The following is a 21,683-nucleotide window of genomic DNA, read 5'->3' as shown; positions in this document are numbered from 1 at the left end:
GCGCTGTCAGGCACTGGCGTGCTTGTAATAAGGCAAAACGTCTAAATGATCGATTAGAGTGGCACATTTTTCCAAATAAAGTGAAACAAAGTGAGTTGTTCAGGTCCAGTACGTGTTCCAGTTGCCCTGACATGAAACTCTAGCTTTGTACAGTATAGCCAATCTGCCATGCAGTGCTGAGTAGTGAGGGATATACGTGTATCGTACTGAATGCCTCACATGCATTATTCAAACGGGAGACATGAGACCACTTCATGTACATTTGACTTGGCTAGAATGCCTACATTATTAAACATTCAACCTTGGATTGCAGGAAGAGTGATAAGCAGTGCAGACCATTACAACATTCCTGTTGGGTCGTCTGTGCTTCCTAATGTCTGGTCGAGTGGAGTTGCCTTCGACAGTCCTTTGGCCCACTGGCAGCAAATGTCAAATTGACAGCCAAAAACCTGGGTGTACTTTGACAGTAGGATGACCCTTGAGTCCCATGTCAAGTTACCCAGGCATGCTTTTATCATTTACGCAACATTTCTAAAATAAAATCTATTCTCACTCCCACTGACCTAGAAAAGATTATGCACGCATTTGTTTCATCCCGCCTTGACTATTGCAAAGGACTCTATACCTGCACTCTAAGCAGCTCCTCATTATCCAAACTTCAACTTGTACAGAACACAGCAGCCAGAATTCTCACCAACACCAACCGTCGAGCACATATCACCCCGGTGTTAGCCACACTCCATTGGCATCAAGAATAGAATACATTTTTAAATCCTTTTAACTACTTTTAAAGCCCTACATGGACTGGCCCCACCTTACATTTGTGATCTTCTGCCCACCAAGGTCAATGTGAGATCCCTGCGATCCTCTGACAAAGGCCTCCTAATGGTTCCTGGGACTAAGCGAAAGACAAAGGGTGACCGTGCTTTTGCAGTAGTTGCACCTACTTTATGGAACGCCCTGCCTTGCACTTTAAAAAACGCTGAGTCTGTCAATATTTTTAAGATTTTGTTGAAAACGTTTTTATTTCTGAAACATTTTCCCGATGTTATTTATGTTCTTATATGCTTGTTGTACTCTATTTTTCCTTGTATCATTACACTGTCCTGTTTTAACTTTGATTGATTTTATTGTGTTCATTGTACAGCACTTTGTAACCTTGTTAAGAAAGGTGCTTTATAAATAAAATTTACTTACTTAATAGTGTGGGTGTGCTTTGATGGTGCCAGACCTCCGGTTATTAGTTATAAATGTAGAAATATCTTATGCGAACAATCGTTAGGACTTCATCGCATAAGATATTTCTACATTTACAACCAATAACCAACCTAATCTCACTCATGAACTGTAGGTTAATCAAATAATCAAGAAGGATTGTTTTTTAAATCATTAATTTTAAATATTGTTCTCATGGCAATGAGCAATGACAGCATGCATGGCACAAAGCTGTCTGATTACTACCATCAGATCTGGTTGGGGATAAAAACAGACACAGTGGTGGCAGTGGCGCATCACGTGCATGATGTACACAGATCACTGAGTTTTATGAGCCATCATGCACAACCAGCTAATCACACTCAGGTAGAGATCTGGCTGATGGCTTATCTATTTGTAAATAACTATAGCACACACAGAGATGCAGCCATGAGTAAACACATCATGTCATCATGGCCACTTTGGCAAGCTGCAAACAGTCATGTAAAACAGGGCACAACATAATACGTTCCTGGCTCTCCCTGGCTTACGGAGGTATAATTATAGGCCTACCTTTTTCTTGTATCTTTAATGAAGCATATACACTTGTTTTAGCTTTCTGTGTAAAGCTCGAATAATCCTACAATAAGATTTGTGTCGTACAATTGATCCTGACTGCTGGGCTGGGCCACGTAGAATCATATTGTGCGATGACAGAAATGCAGACGACTTACACTATGCAGCAACACTAAGTGAATTATTTAGCGTCGGGTCCCCTCCAGCACAAGGCAAGCATGACTAAGGACTGCTAAGCCCCCACCTCCTCCTCCACACCACCCCCACCTCTGGCGGGGAGCCAACACACAGCATCAGCTTTATGATGACAGCACTTGACTGTAAATCCGTCATTGTGTTAAAACAGGCTGATTGATGGACATACAAGACTACAGAAGATCTTGTTGTAAAACAAGACATCCTTGCTTATGCCACTCACGGAAACAGGATAAATACATATACTGTATACACGCACGCCTGCCAAGAACATTTTGCCATCACAATTCAATATGTATATAACATATAACAAGAAAGCTTAAGCATTAATCAAGAAAGCTAGATGCTGGTTGGTATAGACTGCAGTGCACTTTGATTGAGATGACATTATCAGTCATTTCATTTCCTTAACTTCTTAAACCCATATGTACTTTGTTGACCCAGGTCCTTCAGGTGTCTATATACTTGGATACTTGGTTCCTTCTTTTTCTCCATGCATCTGCACCACATTTCTTAGACAAAAATAGGCAATCTATGAGTTCAACGTGTTGAGAGCATAGGCAGTAAGAAAAAATACCCTTACCATACACAGCTTCCCTTGGTTTGGGATACTTGGACAGTGGTTTATGTACAAACATTACTAGGCTGGTCTGTTCTCTAAACACACAGTAAATAAAGAAACATCAAACTAAGCAGGTAAAGACACAAGTTTCTGGGGTGAAGAAAAAACGAATCTGCCACATTCTGGAAACACTGAAACAGCAAATATCAACAACACAAGGAAGTGTGGCATCAGGCATGACCAATCAATCTACGCAGGCACAGAGCACTATAGGCACGCCACACTGCCAGTGGCACTCAAAGATTATGCCGTACAATGTAGGTAATTTGACCTTTGAGACAAATGAATAAGTCAGTGTCCAAAAATGTTCTTACTGCACTTTGGGCTTCGTACAAATATGATACTTAATTAGATTTATAGCCCATTTTTCAAAAAAATATATGGTTCACAAACCAGTGAAACTTAATAATAATATTCCGGACGTATGCACCAGATGTGGTGAAGATAGAGGTATAGGGCCAGGCTACATTGTTCGCTGTCTATGGTCGTGTCAAAAATTGGAGGAATTTTGGAGGGAGGTCGTGCAGGAAATACAAAAGATTTTGACAATAAATGTTGTTGAAAAAAGAAAAAAGGCTGTTTAGAAATATTTGGTTGCTCTCATGAGACAAGGAAGGGCCCTTCCTTCCCACCAAAGACAGATGATTGAGCAGGTATCATGTATGGTTGCTGCAAAATGGTCATCAATCCCATCCATTCGTCCATTGTTTTTGTTTAGTTTTTTGTGTGCGTGTATGTCTCTTGTATAGGCTAGTATGTAGTGTTAAGTTAAAATTTGATGTCTTGTACTGTGTCTTGAATTTATCTGTATTTTATTTGAATTTGAAAATTCTAAATAACATTCCTTCACAGGATGCACACCATGAAATGTTTAAAACAATAGTTCAAATCAAGGCAAAAGTGGCCTACTTTTCCACTTTTGTGTGCTAAATATGGTTTTCAACATTTTAGGAAGAAACATTTGATGTTGGTTTCCTTGGTAAGAATTTGTTTCTTGAAGTTTAAACTGTCTCAATACCAAGATAAACTATAATCCGCAATAAAGCGAGCAAACAGCATCTTGGAAACTAACAAATGCATGGAACTAAAGTAGGGAAAGATAAATGTTTGTATAAAGCTGCAGTGCCTATTGGAACAAAGCAATTAATTATATCCACATATTAATTAAACTAAAATTCAACAAAGTACAAACGTTTCACTTTCCTCAGTTCATCATACACAGTAAAATCCTCAAATGTGTATTCCTTTAATCAGCTGGATGGGCTGGTTTGGCCTATGCTGTGGCGCTATTCGTCTGTGTCCAGTGCGCATGCTCTCTCTCTCTCTCACACACACACACACACACACACACACACACACACACACACACACACACACACACACACACACACACACACACACACACACACACACACACACACACACACACACACACACACACACGAAAGGGAGGCATATCGATTCAAGCACATGGCTGGCATCATGTCTGCATTAATGGAGCACTGCAGTGCTGTGCTATATGTGAATGAAGCCCTCCACAGTATGAGACACACAGCACAGTCCAGTGTGCATTGAACCACTGCTTCTCAAACAGATTCTCTCTGCTTGCGCAAGTAATAATAATAATAATAATACTAATACTAATACTAATAAGGGTAATAAAAATAAGGGTAATAATAATAATATCTGGGGGTGGGGGGGCTAAGGGGGGGGGGGACTTTATTTGGAAAAGAAAAAGATATGGATTAAAAGCAATAAAACAAAGACTTAGGAGTTGAAATCAACATCAATCCGGTAACATGTATTTGCCTTCGGCCATCTGAAAAGATTCTGTGACAGAGTCCGCCAGAAGAGAACATTTGTTAAAATATTTATAAATTACCAGTAAGACGCCTGAGGGCGTGAAGCGACCACGCAACCGCCTGGTTGACAGCAGACTGCTGGGCGAGCGCTGGTGCTTTGCCATGGGGGGGGGGGGGGGGTGTCAGATCAACTTGGTATTCATTCTGTACTGGCCATATAAGGAGCATGTCTTGAGTGTACAGGGTTTGATGAGGTGAGATCAACATGGAATGTCAGAGGAGATCTAAAGGTGGTAGCGGGGACATTCTCTTGAGTGTACAGGGTTTGATGAGGGCCCTGGGCCGGGGGCCCGGGACTTAATTTTCGGGGCTGTTGAGAGTCTAGTTTTCTTTTCGCTGGCTGCCGGGCACGGCTGCACTAATAACATTGGGGCAGACCCGTCCAGAGTTTGAATGGACAGGTGGCCTTTTGAGAACTCTAGTTTTTGCCGGCTGCTGGGCGGGGCTGCACTAATAACTTTGGGGCAGGCCCGTCTAGAGTTTAAAATTTGAATGGACAGGTATAAGTCAAAAGGGAGACATCGAAGAGGAAGGATGGATGGGGATGGATCAACATAAGGAATGTCAGAACATCAACTGTTAGAGATAGTTAACTGCGACCTTCGGTCGTAATTATTAATCTGCTATTTTTGAGGGGTGCTAGCCCCTCCTATATACAGCTTTTTGTCCCGTCACGTCTAACATTTGCCATTGACAATGAAAGGAGAATGTACGTCATATGTGCCTGAAATATGACGTGCTTTTCGGTTTCATAGCAGTTTTTGTATTGACTTGTACTTTCGTTTGAAATGTACCCATTCTATAGTGTGAAATAAAATTGTCAATCAATCAATCAATCAGCTTCCCTACTAATACTATGGGTATGTAATTATATGGAAATTCCTGATCGACAAGCTCAACAACGCATTGCATTGTGACTTTGTGAAGCATAGTAAGCTTGTAGATCAGCTACTGTATCTTCACCAAAGTTGGAGAGGGGGGGGAACGAGCAGGCTAAATATAGGAGCCAGACCGACCTCGGTCAACAACGTACACATACAGTACAGTATGTGGATTTAAGTGGTCAATTGTCGAGTGTAAAAAGTGACCTGTAGGTCCATTTCTACACTGTCAGTTAACCCATATAGACCAGAGGCCAAATGTCTTCTAAATCTTAACAGTTTTCTGAAAAACCTATGTTTCTATGTCAGTGGTGCTGGTGCTCAACCTTTGTCATGTCAAGGACCCCCAGAATTATCTGTATTTGGCCCTGCACGGACCCCCATCTGGCAATGTTGTTCCAGGGACCTGCCAGAAGCAAAGATTTGAGTTAAAATCGTTTGCTCTGAAATAATATATATTCAAAGATTTGCGGGCTTGCGGCACATTTTCACGATTAAAAATAAATAGCAGATATACAAGCTCGGAACGCAGCACTCGGTGCCACGCTATGAGCTGTTTTTCAATAGATAAAGTAGCCTACAACAGATTGCTTAAAACACCAAAAGGGGTTGCTGTCCAGAATGTGGTTAGACAAAGTCATTTTACACATGCCTACTGACATGGACAGATAAGTAAGAGGAATTAACATGAAAAGAGCATTAAAAGGGAAGTCCCACAATGACTATACTGTCAGAGCTAAAAGGACCACTACAGATTTTGTCTATAATAAAATAAGCCAGGTTGGGATACACACACGGACACAGGCACACATGTAGGCACAATTGTCTACTAACATTTCAATGGAGAGGATTTCATTTTCATCACAAATGCCTTTATTGACGTTCTTTTCATAAAATGTAGGCTACGCTACATTACAAACTCAACATAAAACTTGGAGTGTATTTCAGCAGTGCATGCATACAGCAAAAAGATTGAGTGCAAAAAAGAACAGGTCAGACTCCAATATACACACAAAAAAAGACAGGTGGTCACAGGTATGGAATCATAAAATAAAAGGTTTGCATAGGATTTTAAAGGAAGGGATAAAAGTATACCAGGCAGTCGTTATTCAATGACAATGGCTAAAAACGTTGATCATCTGGTGTTGACTGTTAAAACAGTGAGAGAGAAGAGCTGTATGAGAAACTATACTAAATAAAATAGAACATTAAAGCTAGTAGCTATTCACAGTCAGGAGAAGGTATCGTCATATCCACAGGGATTTTCTTTGTCTTCACAGTTCACTATACAGTACATTGGATACATAAGATTAGTCCATCTATCTTAATACATCGCTCACCACCCACCAACTACAATCATAAGTCACTTTATTGTCAGTCAATAATTTATTTTTTAATTTTTTAGAGCCTCATGATCTCTCATATATAGATATGTTCCTGCTATAAATCAGATTTGTGCATCCTTTGCAAAGTGTCTATTAGCTAGCACACTGTTTCTCAATGTGTGGTCTGTGGATTAGGATTCCCATGATGCATTTCACATTTTGGCATGGCTTCATTGTCAAATTCACAATAGTTTCTATAATGTGACACATTTAGCCATTTCTAGGATAATTTTAAAGTGACTGAAGTTCAAAAGATAACTTATATTAATATCATATAAATTCGAAATAAGTGTGCTTTAAGATTCAATTGTAACAAGAGTCATATTTTGGGCATCTGCACATGATCATCCAACAGCAAACTGCCATGCCTTAACCCTTAAGATTCTGCAATCCTGCTTCCGAAATGCTTCAAAATGTAAAGAACCTATATAGCACTGCACTGGCAAGACATTCAATATGAAATGTTAATGCATTTACACACATCAGTGAGTATTAATACAGTATATCAGTGAGTTCTGATGTGGAATACAATGTGTATAGGTATAAATTCCCTATAAGTAGAGTAGAATCCTCTCTATTGTAATTTAGGGAGGCATCATTACCACACTGGCTTCACATATTGGTCACATACCAGTCTAAAACCAGGTACTGATATGGAAGAATTCTCACTTCCAGAACTAATATCTCAAAATAAAGAGGCACGTGTAAGAAATCATTTTTATGATTTAAATGTGCTTCTATGGTATGTAGAACAATTGCACTTTTTTAGCATACTAATATCAACCTATAATGTTCTACATCAAAATTGTTCAAAGGAATTAATTACGTTAGTGCTCTATGAATTGATAAAGTTTGGAACTCAGAATTGGTATCAGAAGTAAGTTGTCTCCTCTAAGCAAAGCAGTGCATGGCAAACTTCAATTCCATGTGGAGATCTCACCTCACAGAGAGGTTTTAATATCATGATGGAAATAATAACTATATTGGCAACAGTACCGCACAGTCAGAGACCATCTCTAATGGACTGACTTCAGGACTTTTCCCCAAAAAAAATAAGTGGTTACAGGAACAGTCAAAGTCCATGTTTTTCCATAACAAGTCTTAATGACTTTAAGTGGACTGTCCCACTGCGACCGCCACAGTGATGTAAACAGAGGCGTGAACACAGAATTTAACTCTGCTTTTCATCCAGCTGAGCTGAGTTTTTAAGTAATATATTACAGAATATATTTTTGTTGAAGGCACAGCCCAGTTTTAAAAACAAAACAACAAAATGTATGGTCAGTAGATGATTAAAGAATATTCATATCTATATCTCAACCTATACCAATATTCCATTGAGTCAAGGGGGACAATTGTTGCAAAAAAATATTAGTACAGTACAGCTGAAGCAATATCGTTTGGTATTGTACATCCAAAACCAGTTATTATGACTTTGACCCTCTTAGCAGCAGTCATCATCACTACCAGATAGACATGCCTTTCTCTGAAAACATATTCACAAAGACAGTACAATAAGGAAATTATGTGTTGAGTTTGGAAAATGACCCGCATTTATATTTGTATTCATAGAAAAAAGATCTTTCAGTAAATAATAATGTTTGTTTCAACCTGAAGGTGAATTAAAATAAAACCTGCATTTGGAATATTGTGAGGTCCACAAGAGGTCTGAGGTAAAACGTACCCTTGCAAGCATGTCCATTATTGTAACAACAATCATTTTCAAGGGGTTTATCCATTCAGAACAAAATGTTCTGTGTAGCCTGCCTATTTACAGTAGAGAATGGGAATGGTGGCAAGTGCAGCAATAGTGCATCATTTGCAATGGCTAGTCTTCATCATGATTTGGTGAAAACGGTATATTATACCGTTTTCTATTAATATATGTTACAAATTGTTCTGGAGAGAAAACACTATAAATTCGGACTGAACATCCTGTACCCTGACTGAACATTCTGTACCTTTTGTGTTTGTGCAAGCCAGGGGGAAGGCATGAATCTGCCACTGGTTGGTCCACTCCAGCCACTTGCTTCTTATTTTCCAGTGCTCAAATCAAACATACTGTATGTACAGTATAATGCTTATTATGTGATCTGATAATAAAGGTGATATAGAAGCTTTTGATGGAAGGAAGGCATTGTAAGATATCCGATGCACTGGATGCAACTCCCCATGGCTTGTATAAGGCATTTGGAATTAAATGACAGTGGGGAACAATAGCATTAATTCTCTTTAAAAAAAATAACTGCCACACTTATTAAGATAATGGCAAGGTTCCTGACACCAAAACTGTTATTCTGGAGAATATGAAACATAATGCCGGTCTGGTTCATTTGGGGTAGCTATACGTGAGTCAACGCTGCTTTAAAAACAACGTATGCACTTTTTAAACTGTTTGAGCCAGTCTTTAAAAAAAAAAATAGCGATCAATAAAACCTCATTGAGTAAAACCTGTCGATTGGTGTTTATTTAGCTAGACCAATCTAGACACATTTTCCTGCGACTGTGAAAGGAAAAGTGATGCGTAAAGTGGCCATACATGTCATGATGGCGGGCACGTTTTGCCGTGGCACGTGTTTCGCTGTTTCATCGTTATATAACGTGTGGACGTGCCCTTATCAGGGGGTGCTGAACTGGACAGCACCCTGATGATAACAAAAAAATATCAAACAACTTCGCAGGCAGGCCTGAACCACCGGGCACCTATCATTCAAGGCTCATCTCAAACCTGTCAAATCTGTCGAGCACATTATGACTATAGAGCCAAGGGTATATTAATTTCAAACAATGTCACAAAATGACAGCTGAGAGTGACTGACAACGGCAGTAAACTCACTAACAACTGGCTATGATCTTCTCTTCATTAAGGTGCCCCATATAACCGTCCGCACGGCTATTACGCACAACATTAGAGGCCAAGACACTTTTAGACACCTCAGCTCCGGTTTTTAGATGAAGTGGATCCAGCCGTTCTCCCATTCACGCGGTGGGGACATCTTCAGCCTGTGACGCCGCACTTTGTAGTTGATTCCATTGTTATTGTCCCAGTATTCTTCCCCCCCGACACAGTACTTAATGGCAAACTGCAACGTGCCTCCGTTCTCCAGGAATGTCGGCGTGACGATCTTGAAACAGAACTTATCGGTGGCGCCGTCGCTCGAGTCCGGCACGTAGGACGCCAGGCTGTCCATGAACGTTATCCAGTTGTTGATGGAGTACCTCAGGTGCACGCTCTTCTCAAATGCAATGTTTAACACGCGCACGATGCCAGAGAGACTGGACTCGTCCGCCTCGACGGTCTCCAGCACCACCTTCACCTCTCTCACCTTGTGCTCGAAGCCGGGCACCGTGCCTGGGTTCGTGAACTGCAGCTCCATGAACACGGCCTTGTCTGCGCCGCGGGGGAACTTGGTGTCGATGCGGTGGAGATGGAGCGGCCCCTTGGGGACCGTCACCTTCGCCAGTATCTCCGGCACCTCCGGCATGTCCGTGTCGTCAAAGTGCTTCACCGAGATGAGCTCCAGGCCCAGGGAGTCCGCGAACCGGACCTTCTTCTGACTGGTGGGGCTCCGGCTGCGCGGGGATATCTGCAGGCTCGCCCTCGCTAAGGGCGTCGGGAGAGACTTACACCTCCGGCGCAGATTGGGACTTGAGGAAGGAGGGGGCTTGAGAAAGATCTCCCTGCCCCGCGGCCTCTCGTCCACCACGGGGCACTCAACGGGCTCGCACGTCCCGTTCATCAGGTCAAAGTCGTCCCCGTCTTCGAGCCTCGTGTTCGCGGCCGCCAGGCTCCCGAACAGTCCGGCTATGCAGCTGTAGTTCCTGGGGAGACAGTTCTTTGGAGGCAGCATGATCACCACGGTCTCCGTTTCCATAAAGCGGGACAGTTTGTTCTCCTCTCTGTGCAGAACCGAAAGTGGTGCTGAGGAGGAGGAAAAAAGGACCGCTTGCGAGAAGAGACGAAGCCCGTCAGCCGTCAGGTGTCTGTCTGCGTAGTGCGTCCGACGCGCGGATAGGATAGGCGCGGTGACACGGTGCAGCCCTGAACCAATAAGCCAAGCTGCTGCAGATGCACCCCCACTACATTTTCAAATTCTACCCATGCATGCGACGACAGCAGCAGTAGCGGCGGCGGCTATAAATCCTATCCGTTGAAACCATGCAATTTAATTATTTAGTTTGCAACACTGGGGGTTTCCTTCCTTCCTTCCACGCGCGCTCTGCTCGTTTCCAGCAACGTGCCTTTTTTTTTTTGCAGTGTCCTTTACTTATATCATGTATGCGGAGTGGGCAGAGCTTGATATATGATGCTCTTGCTGCTGCTGATGATGATGAAGGGGTGTGCATGTGTGTGTCTCAGTGGGATGCTTGCTGCTGGGAACACGACGTACCAATCTGCTAGCTGCGCCACTAAGCAAACATGCCGCTTCCTCTTTGATTAAAGCGATAAGAACGCTGAACGTGCATCTTCCCTTTATATGTATTACTATATGCAGACATTGTTTTGTATGCATGCACATATATCATTTGTTAATGTTATTATGCAAATACATCATTTGTTATCATGCAAATATATCATTTGACGTAAATTGACACTATTATGCGTCGGGTAATATTTATTATCGCATAGATAGTCAAATATATATACGCACAACTAGCCCTGAAACATGACTTTCAGGGCTAGGCCTAGGCCGATACCATCCTACTTCTATAGTAGGCTACTATATAGATTGAAGTGGGGTACAGTAAACAGTTTAAGTGGGTGCACCACCAGTGCTGTGCATCTCACCCCTCCCCCTTTCCACTACGTCACATCACGTCTAGTGTGGCCTCTAGGGGTTGCCATGGTGACGCACGGCGTTCCCACTGAGCAGCACTCTATTAAATGCATTTCCGTGTCTGTCTGTCTCACTTCTTGTTAAGGTTTGCTGCTCCTGATGACGAGCACCAAACGTTGTTGTACGGTGGATAATCTGGAACACACAATGTATTAATAATTGAATGCCGTTCTCTCTTTTAGACCGGAATCGCGGATATTGCAATATTTTATTTATTGGAGTAGTGCACCATCTCCTGCAACCTGCTGCTGACACGCACCAATGCGTGTGCGAATGCACTTCGAACTCAAACTGCGTTTTGGTGAGTGAACTTTTCAAAGTGGACGAACTGGATCTTAATTATAGGCCTACAATAGACTAATACGATTTTATTATGGATTACTTCAGCAGCACAGTCTCATGCAGTTTGCAATCGTCCAAGAAAAAATAAACTGGAACGGAAACTAATAAACTACACTAAATCCATGAAGCATTTAGGTTCTAAACACTTATTTGTAACGTGTCAGTGTTTAGATTATTAACAGAAGAACATTACCCCGGTAACACTTTTTAAACACATTTATATATGTGTTTAGAATTAGAACACTATGGTGTTCTGTGAGGTGTCTGAGGTGACTTGTGTATACCAGTGTAGGCTATTTTATATCCATAAACATTTGGCATTTTGATTGATTGATTCATTAACCGTTTGCAGAATTACAGTATATTTCAAGTAGCCTACAACTCAATACAAAAGCTGTTAACTGTGGACGACACCATAAAGTATTACACTGGTTTACAATAGGGCCCACCATGTTGAATTCATCATAACAATTAGAGACTTACAAATATACTCTTCTAGCTAAAAACAGGAAATCATCATAGAGGAGGGAAAAAAACATATACAGTGAGGGGGAAAGGGGGTGGGTAGGCGATTCAGTCCGTAGGTGCCCTTTGAGAGCAGTTTTGAAGGAGTCAAGGGATTCGCATGTCTTAATGACTGTTGGTAGGGCGCTCCACATTTTGGTGGCATATAAGAGTAAAATTAATTTAGTCCCGAATCTGGGTTGCACATGGTTTCATTATTACACACTGGCGTTTAGGTTTTAAAAAACGCGTCACATGTTTCAGGGATTAGAATTATCAGTATTAGTGGTGATCTATAGATATAATTCTTATTTTGATTTCTCTGTGTAGTTTTCACCCCCAAATTAAGCCTTAATAATTCTCACATGATGGCAAACATAAGAGAATGTGACCAGACCACTGAGGAAGACTGTGTGGATGAGCCACTGGAGTACTGGGAGCAGCCAGGCATGGTGGCAGACCGGGACAACGTCGATGGACTTATAGATATCAGCGAGGACAACTTCTGGAAAGAGCAGGAGGAGCGCAGCACGTATCACTGTCCCTCTGGCTGGGAAGAGGCTGTAAGTCACACTCACATCCAAGTAACCAGTGTTGATTTCGTCGACTAAAACTATGGCGAAAAATGTTAGGCGACTACCTTTTTTCACAGGAATACTAAATAGGAACTAAATGAAAACTAAGCCATGATGATTAAAACTAAGACTAAATAATATTGCTTTGATTTTTATGTTGTTTTATGTTTTTTCTTTATTCGTTCGTCATTCTGCACAATGCGTACTTTTACTTTTGGAATTTTAAGTACACCAATGACAATACTTTTGTACATTTTGAATTCAGGACTTTTACTTGTGACAGAGTGCATCTATATTGCCGTATTGATACTTTTACTTTAAGTAAAGAATTTCAATTTGAGTACTTTTAATTTCCACCACTGTTTTTGAAATATATTCAGTGCTCTTGAGCGCATATAAAATATTGTATTCCTGGTTTGGAAACGACATACAGGTCCAGGGCTGGGGCATGTCTCCGGCAGCAGCCTGTATGCTCCAGCCTCAGAGGAAAGGGAATAAGAAGCCCAGGAATGGCGAGCCAGACCCACCACACTGCCTTTTGTGCGTTGACATGAGACTCCCTGACTTAGAGAGCTCGGCCGTCACTCCAGAGTCCCACTGTGCTGTGGAGCCACATACTCAACCCCATCATGACACTGGCCTCCACAACACCACCACCACCACCACCACCACCACCACCACCACCACCACCCCGTCATCACGGCTCCTGAGCACCTCCTACAGTCACACCAGTGTATCAGCGGCCCAGCAGGCCAAGCAGACCCCAGAGTGCCTTGTCCTGAACGACCTGCAGAAAGCCACTCATCACCTCTTACTCGGTGGCGAAAGTACGGTAGCGGAAAGGAAGCTCGGGGAATCTCTCCTGCAGCCACACCAACTTCCTTCAAAGTACCGCCTTCTAAGGGCCAGGCCGAGTAACATACTGCTTTCCATAAACAGCTTTACCGTCTTACCTCCGGTCCATCCACCCCAGCTCAGACCCCAGGAGATCGCCGGTCAGATCGGCCACGGTGAGCCTGGATCGGAACATATAAGCAGGACCAGCGGAGAGACCTTAGAATCGAATGCGGACAACATCGCCACTTTCAGGGAGGCAACAACAGGTGACGAAAGAGGTCAGGTAACGAGAGTAGACGACACCTACAGTGCAGCGTTCAACTCAAACTGTTGCCCATGTCAGCAGAATCACCACCTGCTATCCACTTTCAGTATCTGTGTCCCCGAGAGGTATGAGGTGTCCCTCACCTCCATGGCCGACCCTGCCCCCCGCAACACATATTTTACAGGCAGGCATCTCAGGCAGGCCCCACGGAGCAACAGCAGGCCAGCCAAACAAACAGCAGGGACACCACAGCTGCCTATACTGTTGGGCACCAAGGTGCCTATGAGGGCGTCAGCGCACAGACTATTGTGAACAGTTCGTCTTGCTGTGAATCCTCACTCTGTATGAGTGCACAATTAGAAATAGGGATGTCCCGAATCCCGATACCACAATTTCTGTGTTAGCCGATACCGAATACCGATACCATACCAGTGTTGTGATCTTGTGTTGTGTTTATAGCAGACTCATCACTCAAATGTGCACTTGCAGTTTGCACAACTCGAAAGCAAACTCACATGCAACATTTTATTATCTGCCATAGTGTCAACCCCTTACCCCTGTGTCGGATCGGTGGTTAGATTCACCGATGACGATATGACCCGATATGACAAATAAGGGTCGATATCGATACTTTTCCGATACCGATACAGTATCAGGACATCTCCAATTAAAAAAATATATATTCTTGTAAGATTATATTTATGTAAGAAGAAATAAAGCTCAGGTCAAGGCTCAGAAGATTAAGGGGGAAAAAAAGAATTGTGAAATTGAATTTGTTTGTGCTTACAAGATGCATTCGTTCATTTTTTAATCTAGTATGACTCGGCATTCAACTCATACATTAAAAAGGATCTGTCCAGGTGACTATTTGTTTTGTGACTTGCAATAGAAATAACAAACACCAAAAACTGCTTTAGTTTACTTTTTATTCTTGAATAGTGAATAATAGTTTCAGCTATCCAGCCTTTATCAGTGTGACACTGATGAAGGCTGGATAGCCGAAACGTCTATTATTCACTTTGCAAGAATAAAAACTAAAGCAGTTCTTGGTGTGTGCAACCCATAAGTCAGAACACGGTGCTCACAAAGAAAAGTGATTTAGTGTGACTTGGAAATGTAGCACACTTGCAACACCTTTCAAATGTTGGTTGGAAAACGCTGTATGAAAAAGAATGTTGAGCACCCCATTTTGTGCAAGCCTTGTTAAGCCCTCCTGCTTGGACAGGCTCGCACACACACACACACACACACACACACACACACACACACACACACACACACACACTTGAAAACTTTAGTTACTAGTCACTTTATATATTTTGATTATTAACATACACTAACCACTTCAGCCCGATATATTTGGTGGGACATTCTGCATAATGAGTACATTCTACTTTTGGTACTTTTAGTACATTTCTATATGAATACTTTTGTACTTTTACTCAAGTAAAAGGGTAACAGTATTGATGCTTTTACTCAAGTAAAAACATGCCAGTACCTTTTTTTCCACCACCGACGTGTACACACAGAGTTCACGTGTACACTCAGAGCTATGCCAACACTGTGTACATACTACAATTGTGCTGACAGTTTCCCACAAATGTTTCTCAAGCTGTTCTCGTTGCCCAGCAACTACAGCTGCCATCCAACTAAAAGCAGAGCTATGTGGCTTGCACTTTAAACACTCACCACACAAACAACAATGTGTGGTTGTCCTCCTCCCGGCACAATCCCTGTGCTAAGTAGACTGTAAACGTGAACCACTGCCAATCGGTTAGGTCAAAAAAGAAAAGAAAATCACATCTAGTCACATTCACACAATTGTAACTGCCAGGATAAGCAGAGTATGCAGTTCACAATCTGGGAGATCTTTCTTGAGGAGCAAGGACAATTAGATTATTCCTGCCGATTCTTTGCCATCCAGACACTGGTTTGAGTGGTTTCTATAAAATACCCGTGCAGTAGACTATGGATATTGACGACATATGAATGCAGAATCTTCAAACATTTCATGTTTTACTCGGGGCCAGTCAATTACTTTGTTTGTATGCAGGGACGTGCAGAGTGTTAGAGAGGCAGGGGCTGAAATCCCGTAAGCGTAAGAGGGCACTATATATATTATATATATTATATTACAAAATATCTCAGAACGTGTCACGCTGCGACGCGTTCTGAGCTTGTAGATCAGCTATTTTCGGGGCGCAGCCCAGCACTCTTTAGCTAGTGGAGATGCGGTGCACGACATGGATTTCTAAACAAATTTGTTCAATGCAAAATACTGTGTTCAACTTCAGGAGACTTCGGGGGGAAAAAGTAATTCTCCTGAATGCTGCGTTCCGGCATGGCATTAAAGGAGTGGCATTCGCATTTCTTCCACCATAGTAAATGCTGCATTCGTGGTATGGAGAGGGCAGTTGTTTTACAGACAGGTAAAAGGGCAGGGACGGAAGCCCCCTTTGATGTCTATGTGTGCACGTGCCTGTTTGTATGGATTAGTAGGATGAATGTGAACTCCTGCTCCATTACTCTACCTCTGGGATGCTTATCATATCACTACTTTGTGGCATTGAACTTCTAACAGCAGCCACTATATTCAAATGTTGGATTTACCTGAAGGTGCAGCATGCATTTGTGCGCAATGACATGCAAAATAAAATAAAAAGTAAAGTCACTGTGTAGCGTTGTTGCTATATCTGGACACTTTGATACAACCCAGATTTCAGCGTTCTGTACTGTAAATTGATTAAAGGACCACTTCACCACTTTTCAACCTATCTTCATGTAATAGGTCCTCAGTAATAATCAATAAAATGGCACAATTTATTTTCTACTCAATCTGTGTCTCATAGGAGGGCTGTGGGCAGTTCAGAAACCCATCCACCACACCAGTGACATCATCGTTAGGCAGATTTTATTTTTAAACAATATTCTTTTCAACAAAAAAAGATAGATTTTTCTTATCGTGATAACGATGGCTTCCATTTCCGTATTGCAACTTTTCAGGACTAGAAAGCGGGCAGTTTCAATTAGCTTGGATTCCCCATCGATGATGTCACTGGTGGACGGGTTTCTGAACTGCCCAGTCCTCCTATGAGACACGGACAGAGTAGGAAAGAAATGGTGCCATTGTATCATGATTATTAGTGAGGACATAGTATAATTATGAAGAATGGTGAAGCGGTCCTTTAACTGTAACACGTATATAGTAGATATGCTTCAATTGACAGAGACAAATATTTCATTAGCACTTTATTAAGAGTATGTCTTGTAACTGTATAGCTTCGGCAACTAAAACAAGGCAACCTTTAACTACACATTTAGGCAACAGAAACATACTTAATCATTTGTGGATGAACTGTGGCAGGAACAGACCATGGTCAGGCTGTTAACAGTGGTAGAACTCCCCATGCTGGATGGATTGCTTCAGTGCAACCAGAACCCCTCACCTTCTCCATGTCGTCAGCGGGCTCATGACAAACCAGACCTCGTCTACAGCAGCAGCAGTCACCTGGACAGACAGGTCCTCAAGGCGCTTAGAGACTCAGAGGAGGATGAGTGGTTCTGTGCAGCACTGGACTGTCTGGACAGCCTCCCTGATCAGCCAGTGGTGGAGCTCAGCAGGGAGCTGCCCAGATGCTCCGCTCATGATCATGACCGTCACAGTCCTGGCTACACTACTGCAGGCCTGGTTAGGTTATGTCTGGATCCCATGGCCCAGAGTAAGCTGCTGATTTATGAGGCCTTGGTCAATCACTACAGCCTGCCCTGCTGCCCAATCACATGAGTGACGTCTACACCGCCATCATTGACCTGCTGGTGAATGCAAAGCTGGACAAGGCACTTGAGGCCCTGCCTAGCTGTAGAGAGGAGCTGCACAAGCTTCTGACTTTCCTGGCTCTTGCAGCTAACCCTGGGGCGATAAAACTGGACAAAGAGATGGAGAACAGACAGGCATTGGTGAGATCCTTCAGCAGGGCTTTTCTCCACAGCAAGAAGCTCTCCATGGAAAGGGATCAACTGATGGTACTCTTCATGATTGACAACAGAAAGGAAATCTTCAAGATACCTGGGGCTCTACACAAGAAGGTCAGCGATATTTTGGACAGAATCTCGAATGGGACTCAACCAGATGTAACGGGCTCTACATTCTGCCAGCAGGACCCTAGCAGCATCTATCCTGACGTCACACTACCAGGAGCAACACAAACCAGCATCTGTGCGATTTGTTGAAGAACATCCACCTGGACCCTAAAATATCGGCCAAGGAGAGAAAGCGCCTACTGGGTCAATTTCACCAAGCCCACCCAGTGATATTTAATGACTACTTTGGTGATTCTGCTCTTGATGTATTGTAAATGTTTTAGTAGGAACACCAGTTTGAAAGTATGTGTCCTGTCTGTTTTAATATGTGATAGCCCTGTCAAAATATTAAAGGCTTTTTAAATGTTAAAAAAACAAAACAAAGGCTACTCCAAGACAAAACGACAATTGCGTTCTGTATCTGCATGCACATTAAAGAACTTTACCGACAACCTATGTAGATATGTACATTGTTTTTGTGTGCAGCCTATCAATTCCAAGTTAATGAACAATAATTTAGAATTAAATCTGCTAATATGGCCACCTTGGAGAGACAACTGGCTGAGGTCAATAAAGCCAACAAGTTCTTGAAGAACAAGGCGTCTGCTGACACAAGGAAACAGATCAACTCTCTGATGATGGAACTGATGGAGGCCAGAAACAATTTGGATGCTAAAAACAAGGAGTTAAATGACCTGCACAACACCACAGAAGGGCAGCTGCAGGCACTGGAAACGGACCTGCAGACCACTAGAACTGCCCTCACAACTCTCAGGGACCGAAAGAGTGATCTGGAGGACCTCCATCAAGCAACGAATTAAAGGAATGAAGAGCTGGAGAATGAGATGGATAGACTGCATGCACTGATGGAGGAACTGAGGGCAGAAGTAAGAGCTCTGCAGGGATACCTGGACATAGCCAACGATGAGATACAGGACCTTCGGCTGAAGTGTAATGAGAGGGAAGAGCCAGATGAAACCGCAACAAAAGTCCAGCAGGAGAAACTATGTGAACTAGAGAGAGAAGTGGAACTGCAACACCTCATACTAGTGTCGTGCGGCAGAAAGAGGAGGAGTCGGCGAGCTGTCAGCAAAAGCTTGGGGCCTCCCAGGACACTCAGAGAGACCGAGGAGAGACTGAACAGTTGCGAGGTGGAGCTGAGATGTTCACAGGAGGCGCTGGGCGACATGGCGGTCAAGATGAAAGAGACCAGCGAGGCCCTCGAGGAGTCCCTTGGTAAGGTGAGCCAGCAGGGGACGGAGCTGACCAGACTGAGGGACAATCTGAGGAGAACCGAGCAGGAAGTGGACGAGAGAACATCCCAACTCGCAGAGAGTCGCCTGCGCCACGAGGAAGCCATGAGCCGGATAAAGCAGGAGGGCCTGAGGCGAGTGGAGGAACTGGACACGGAGCTCGGTGGCCTCCGAAGAAAAGAACACGAAATTGATTCTGATGGAGAACAGATGTCAAGTGATGGAGAAAATGATTTAATTCTCAAAAAAGACAGAATAATGAAGCATGAGAATGGGGAGGTGAAGAGATGAGCAGGGAAATACCATCTCTGACAGCACCATTATGGATATAGATGTGTATATCTATCTAATTAACACATTGTTGTAGTAACAACAAGTTGGAGGTATAGAACTTTAGAAAGGCCTAACCAGGGACTGGGGTTGCAAATTAGCCTTGGCTACAAACCCATATACATTGCAACGGTTTCATGTTTTTACAACTTGATACATTGTTTTTTGTATTGTCCCTGTTAAATAAACGTATAAATTATTATTTTTATAAATAAAAATATTTCCACTAGAGAAGCTTTAACAGTAGAACATAAACATTCTATATAACAGTGTAGAATGGTTTGGATGCAGTGCAAAAACATGGCCATGTAACATCAGGGCACAGTATCTTGTACATTCATCAAGTTTCAAGGGAACATCTAGAAACTGAAAGAGGGTGAACCCACCCTCCTAAAATAGCCATTAAACAAATGCCTATAAAATAACACAATACTGCATTGACATGACTGGACAGAAGAATGCTTTTCAAACACAAATTACTGAAGGCATTCTAAGATTTCATGCAAGAAAAATGTGATTAAACATGCAAAAAAAACATTTTGTACATTATTCAACATACATTTTAACCATCAGCAGCAAATTGTCTACAACAAATTATATATATATATATATATAGTATAATACTATACTATATAGTATAATACTAGGTTTAAGGCACCAACATAACAAAATTAAGAAATACTCAAGGCCTACATTGTCCCTAGAAAACAGTGTGACTGGGGTGACTGTGCAAATGAGGTAACTCTGTAACATGGGTGTAAAGCCTAGATCAGATTTGCAACTAGACAGAACTGTTTAAGCTCAATTTATACCCGACAGTGTTGCATGACAAACAGCTAGCATCTATTTAAGAGCTTGCTGATCTGCTGTTTTTGGCATGCACCGCCCTCGTACGGCGGAGCACAGAAGAATTGCAATGGTCTGAAGCTCCCATACGAAAACCACATACATGACCAAAGCACTAGGTTACTTTGAACAGTAGCTTGTACAAGAGACAGAAGGAAACAAAGCACGTCCCATTGGTAAAAGCTCAAATCCAGGCAATTACGATAGAGGAACTTCAACTAGTTACTGTATAATATGTCAGGTGGTTAATTAGGTGGTGAACATAGTCACATTTCACTCACAGGCAGAAGAGAGGCTAATGCTCTTGGTTTCTGTACAGCATTATTGTATCACTTTAACACAGAGCGCCGATACTGTATACACTTACAGCCAGCTAATAAATAAGTCAGACCGTACGGCGACAGTCTAGTCTACTAACTGTCTTTGCTTAACTATAGGGGCCAAAGACAGTACGTTGATTACACGAGACCACAGTTCACAATCACATATCAATAACTGGTGTGACAAGGGGAGAATTGAGCTTAGCAATTTCCTTACTTACATTTCCAATTAGTTCCCTTTGTTCCAGTTAACGGAAACCATAACTTAAGGCTACAGCTACAATGACATTTTTGTGCTTCCAATTTTGTGATGAGTTTGCAGAAGGCTCTTTGAGAATGACAATCCCGTGGGCCGTTCCCCAATACAGAAAGGGTTTGTTAACATTGGTGAGAAAGAACCTTGCTTGTCTGCAGTCCTTCCTGAACGTAACCCCTTCGAGCACCTTTGGCAGGAATTGGAACGGCAATGTGAGCCAGGCTTAATCGCCCAACATCAGTGTCTGACCTCATTAATGTTCCTGTGGTTAAAAGGAAGCCAAGCACAGACATTATTATGGCATTTTCCCCTTTGCCACTATAACACTATTCTGTGATTGCTTTTCACTATTTGGATTAATTGGAGCATTGCTGCTGCAAGTTGCTTCCATTCAGCCACAAGAGAATAAGAAAAAAAGTCGCACGTTTACTTTGGATGATCAGGCCGGGCTCGCATTTGACATTCCAATTCATTCCAAAAAGTGTTTAAATGGGGGCATTTGTGATGAAAAACAGAGAGAGA

At 42.4% G+C, this 21,683-nt stretch overlaps 1 protein-coding gene and 1 pseudogene across 2 annotated transcripts; one reads left to right on the top strand and one right to left on the bottom strand.

Moving 5' to 3' along the window:
* Window positions 1–6,219: 6,219 nt before the first annotated feature.
* LOC308331138 (protein phosphatase 1 regulatory subunit 3E) lies at window positions 6,220–10,927 on the bottom strand. The gene has a single exon (XM_080786330.1). It carries the CDS (start codon window positions 10,588–10,590, stop codon window positions 9,664–9,666), a length of 927 nt encoding a protein of 308 aa, XP_080642456.1. The 5' UTR covers window positions 10,591–10,927; the 3' UTR covers window positions 6,220–9,663.
* A 6,492-nt stretch (window positions 10,928–17,419) lies between these two features.
* On the top strand, window positions 17,420–18,436 carry LOC308320373 (DEP domain-containing protein 7-like; annotated as a pseudogene). Its single transcript has one exon. The product of its transcript is annotated as a DEP domain-containing protein 7-like (transcript).
* The last annotated feature ends 3,247 nt before the right edge of the window (window positions 18,437–21,683 follow it).

This window comes from Protomyctophum bolini (assembly GCF_963924005.1).
Source record: "Protomyctophum bolini genome assembly, chromosome: 1".
NCBI classification, from domain to species: domain Eukaryota; kingdom Metazoa; phylum Chordata; class Actinopteri; order Myctophiformes; family Myctophidae; genus Protomyctophum; species Protomyctophum bolini.
The sequence above is the reverse complement of the archived record's forward strand: the minus strand, read 5'-3'. Positions and strand labels throughout refer to the sequence as shown.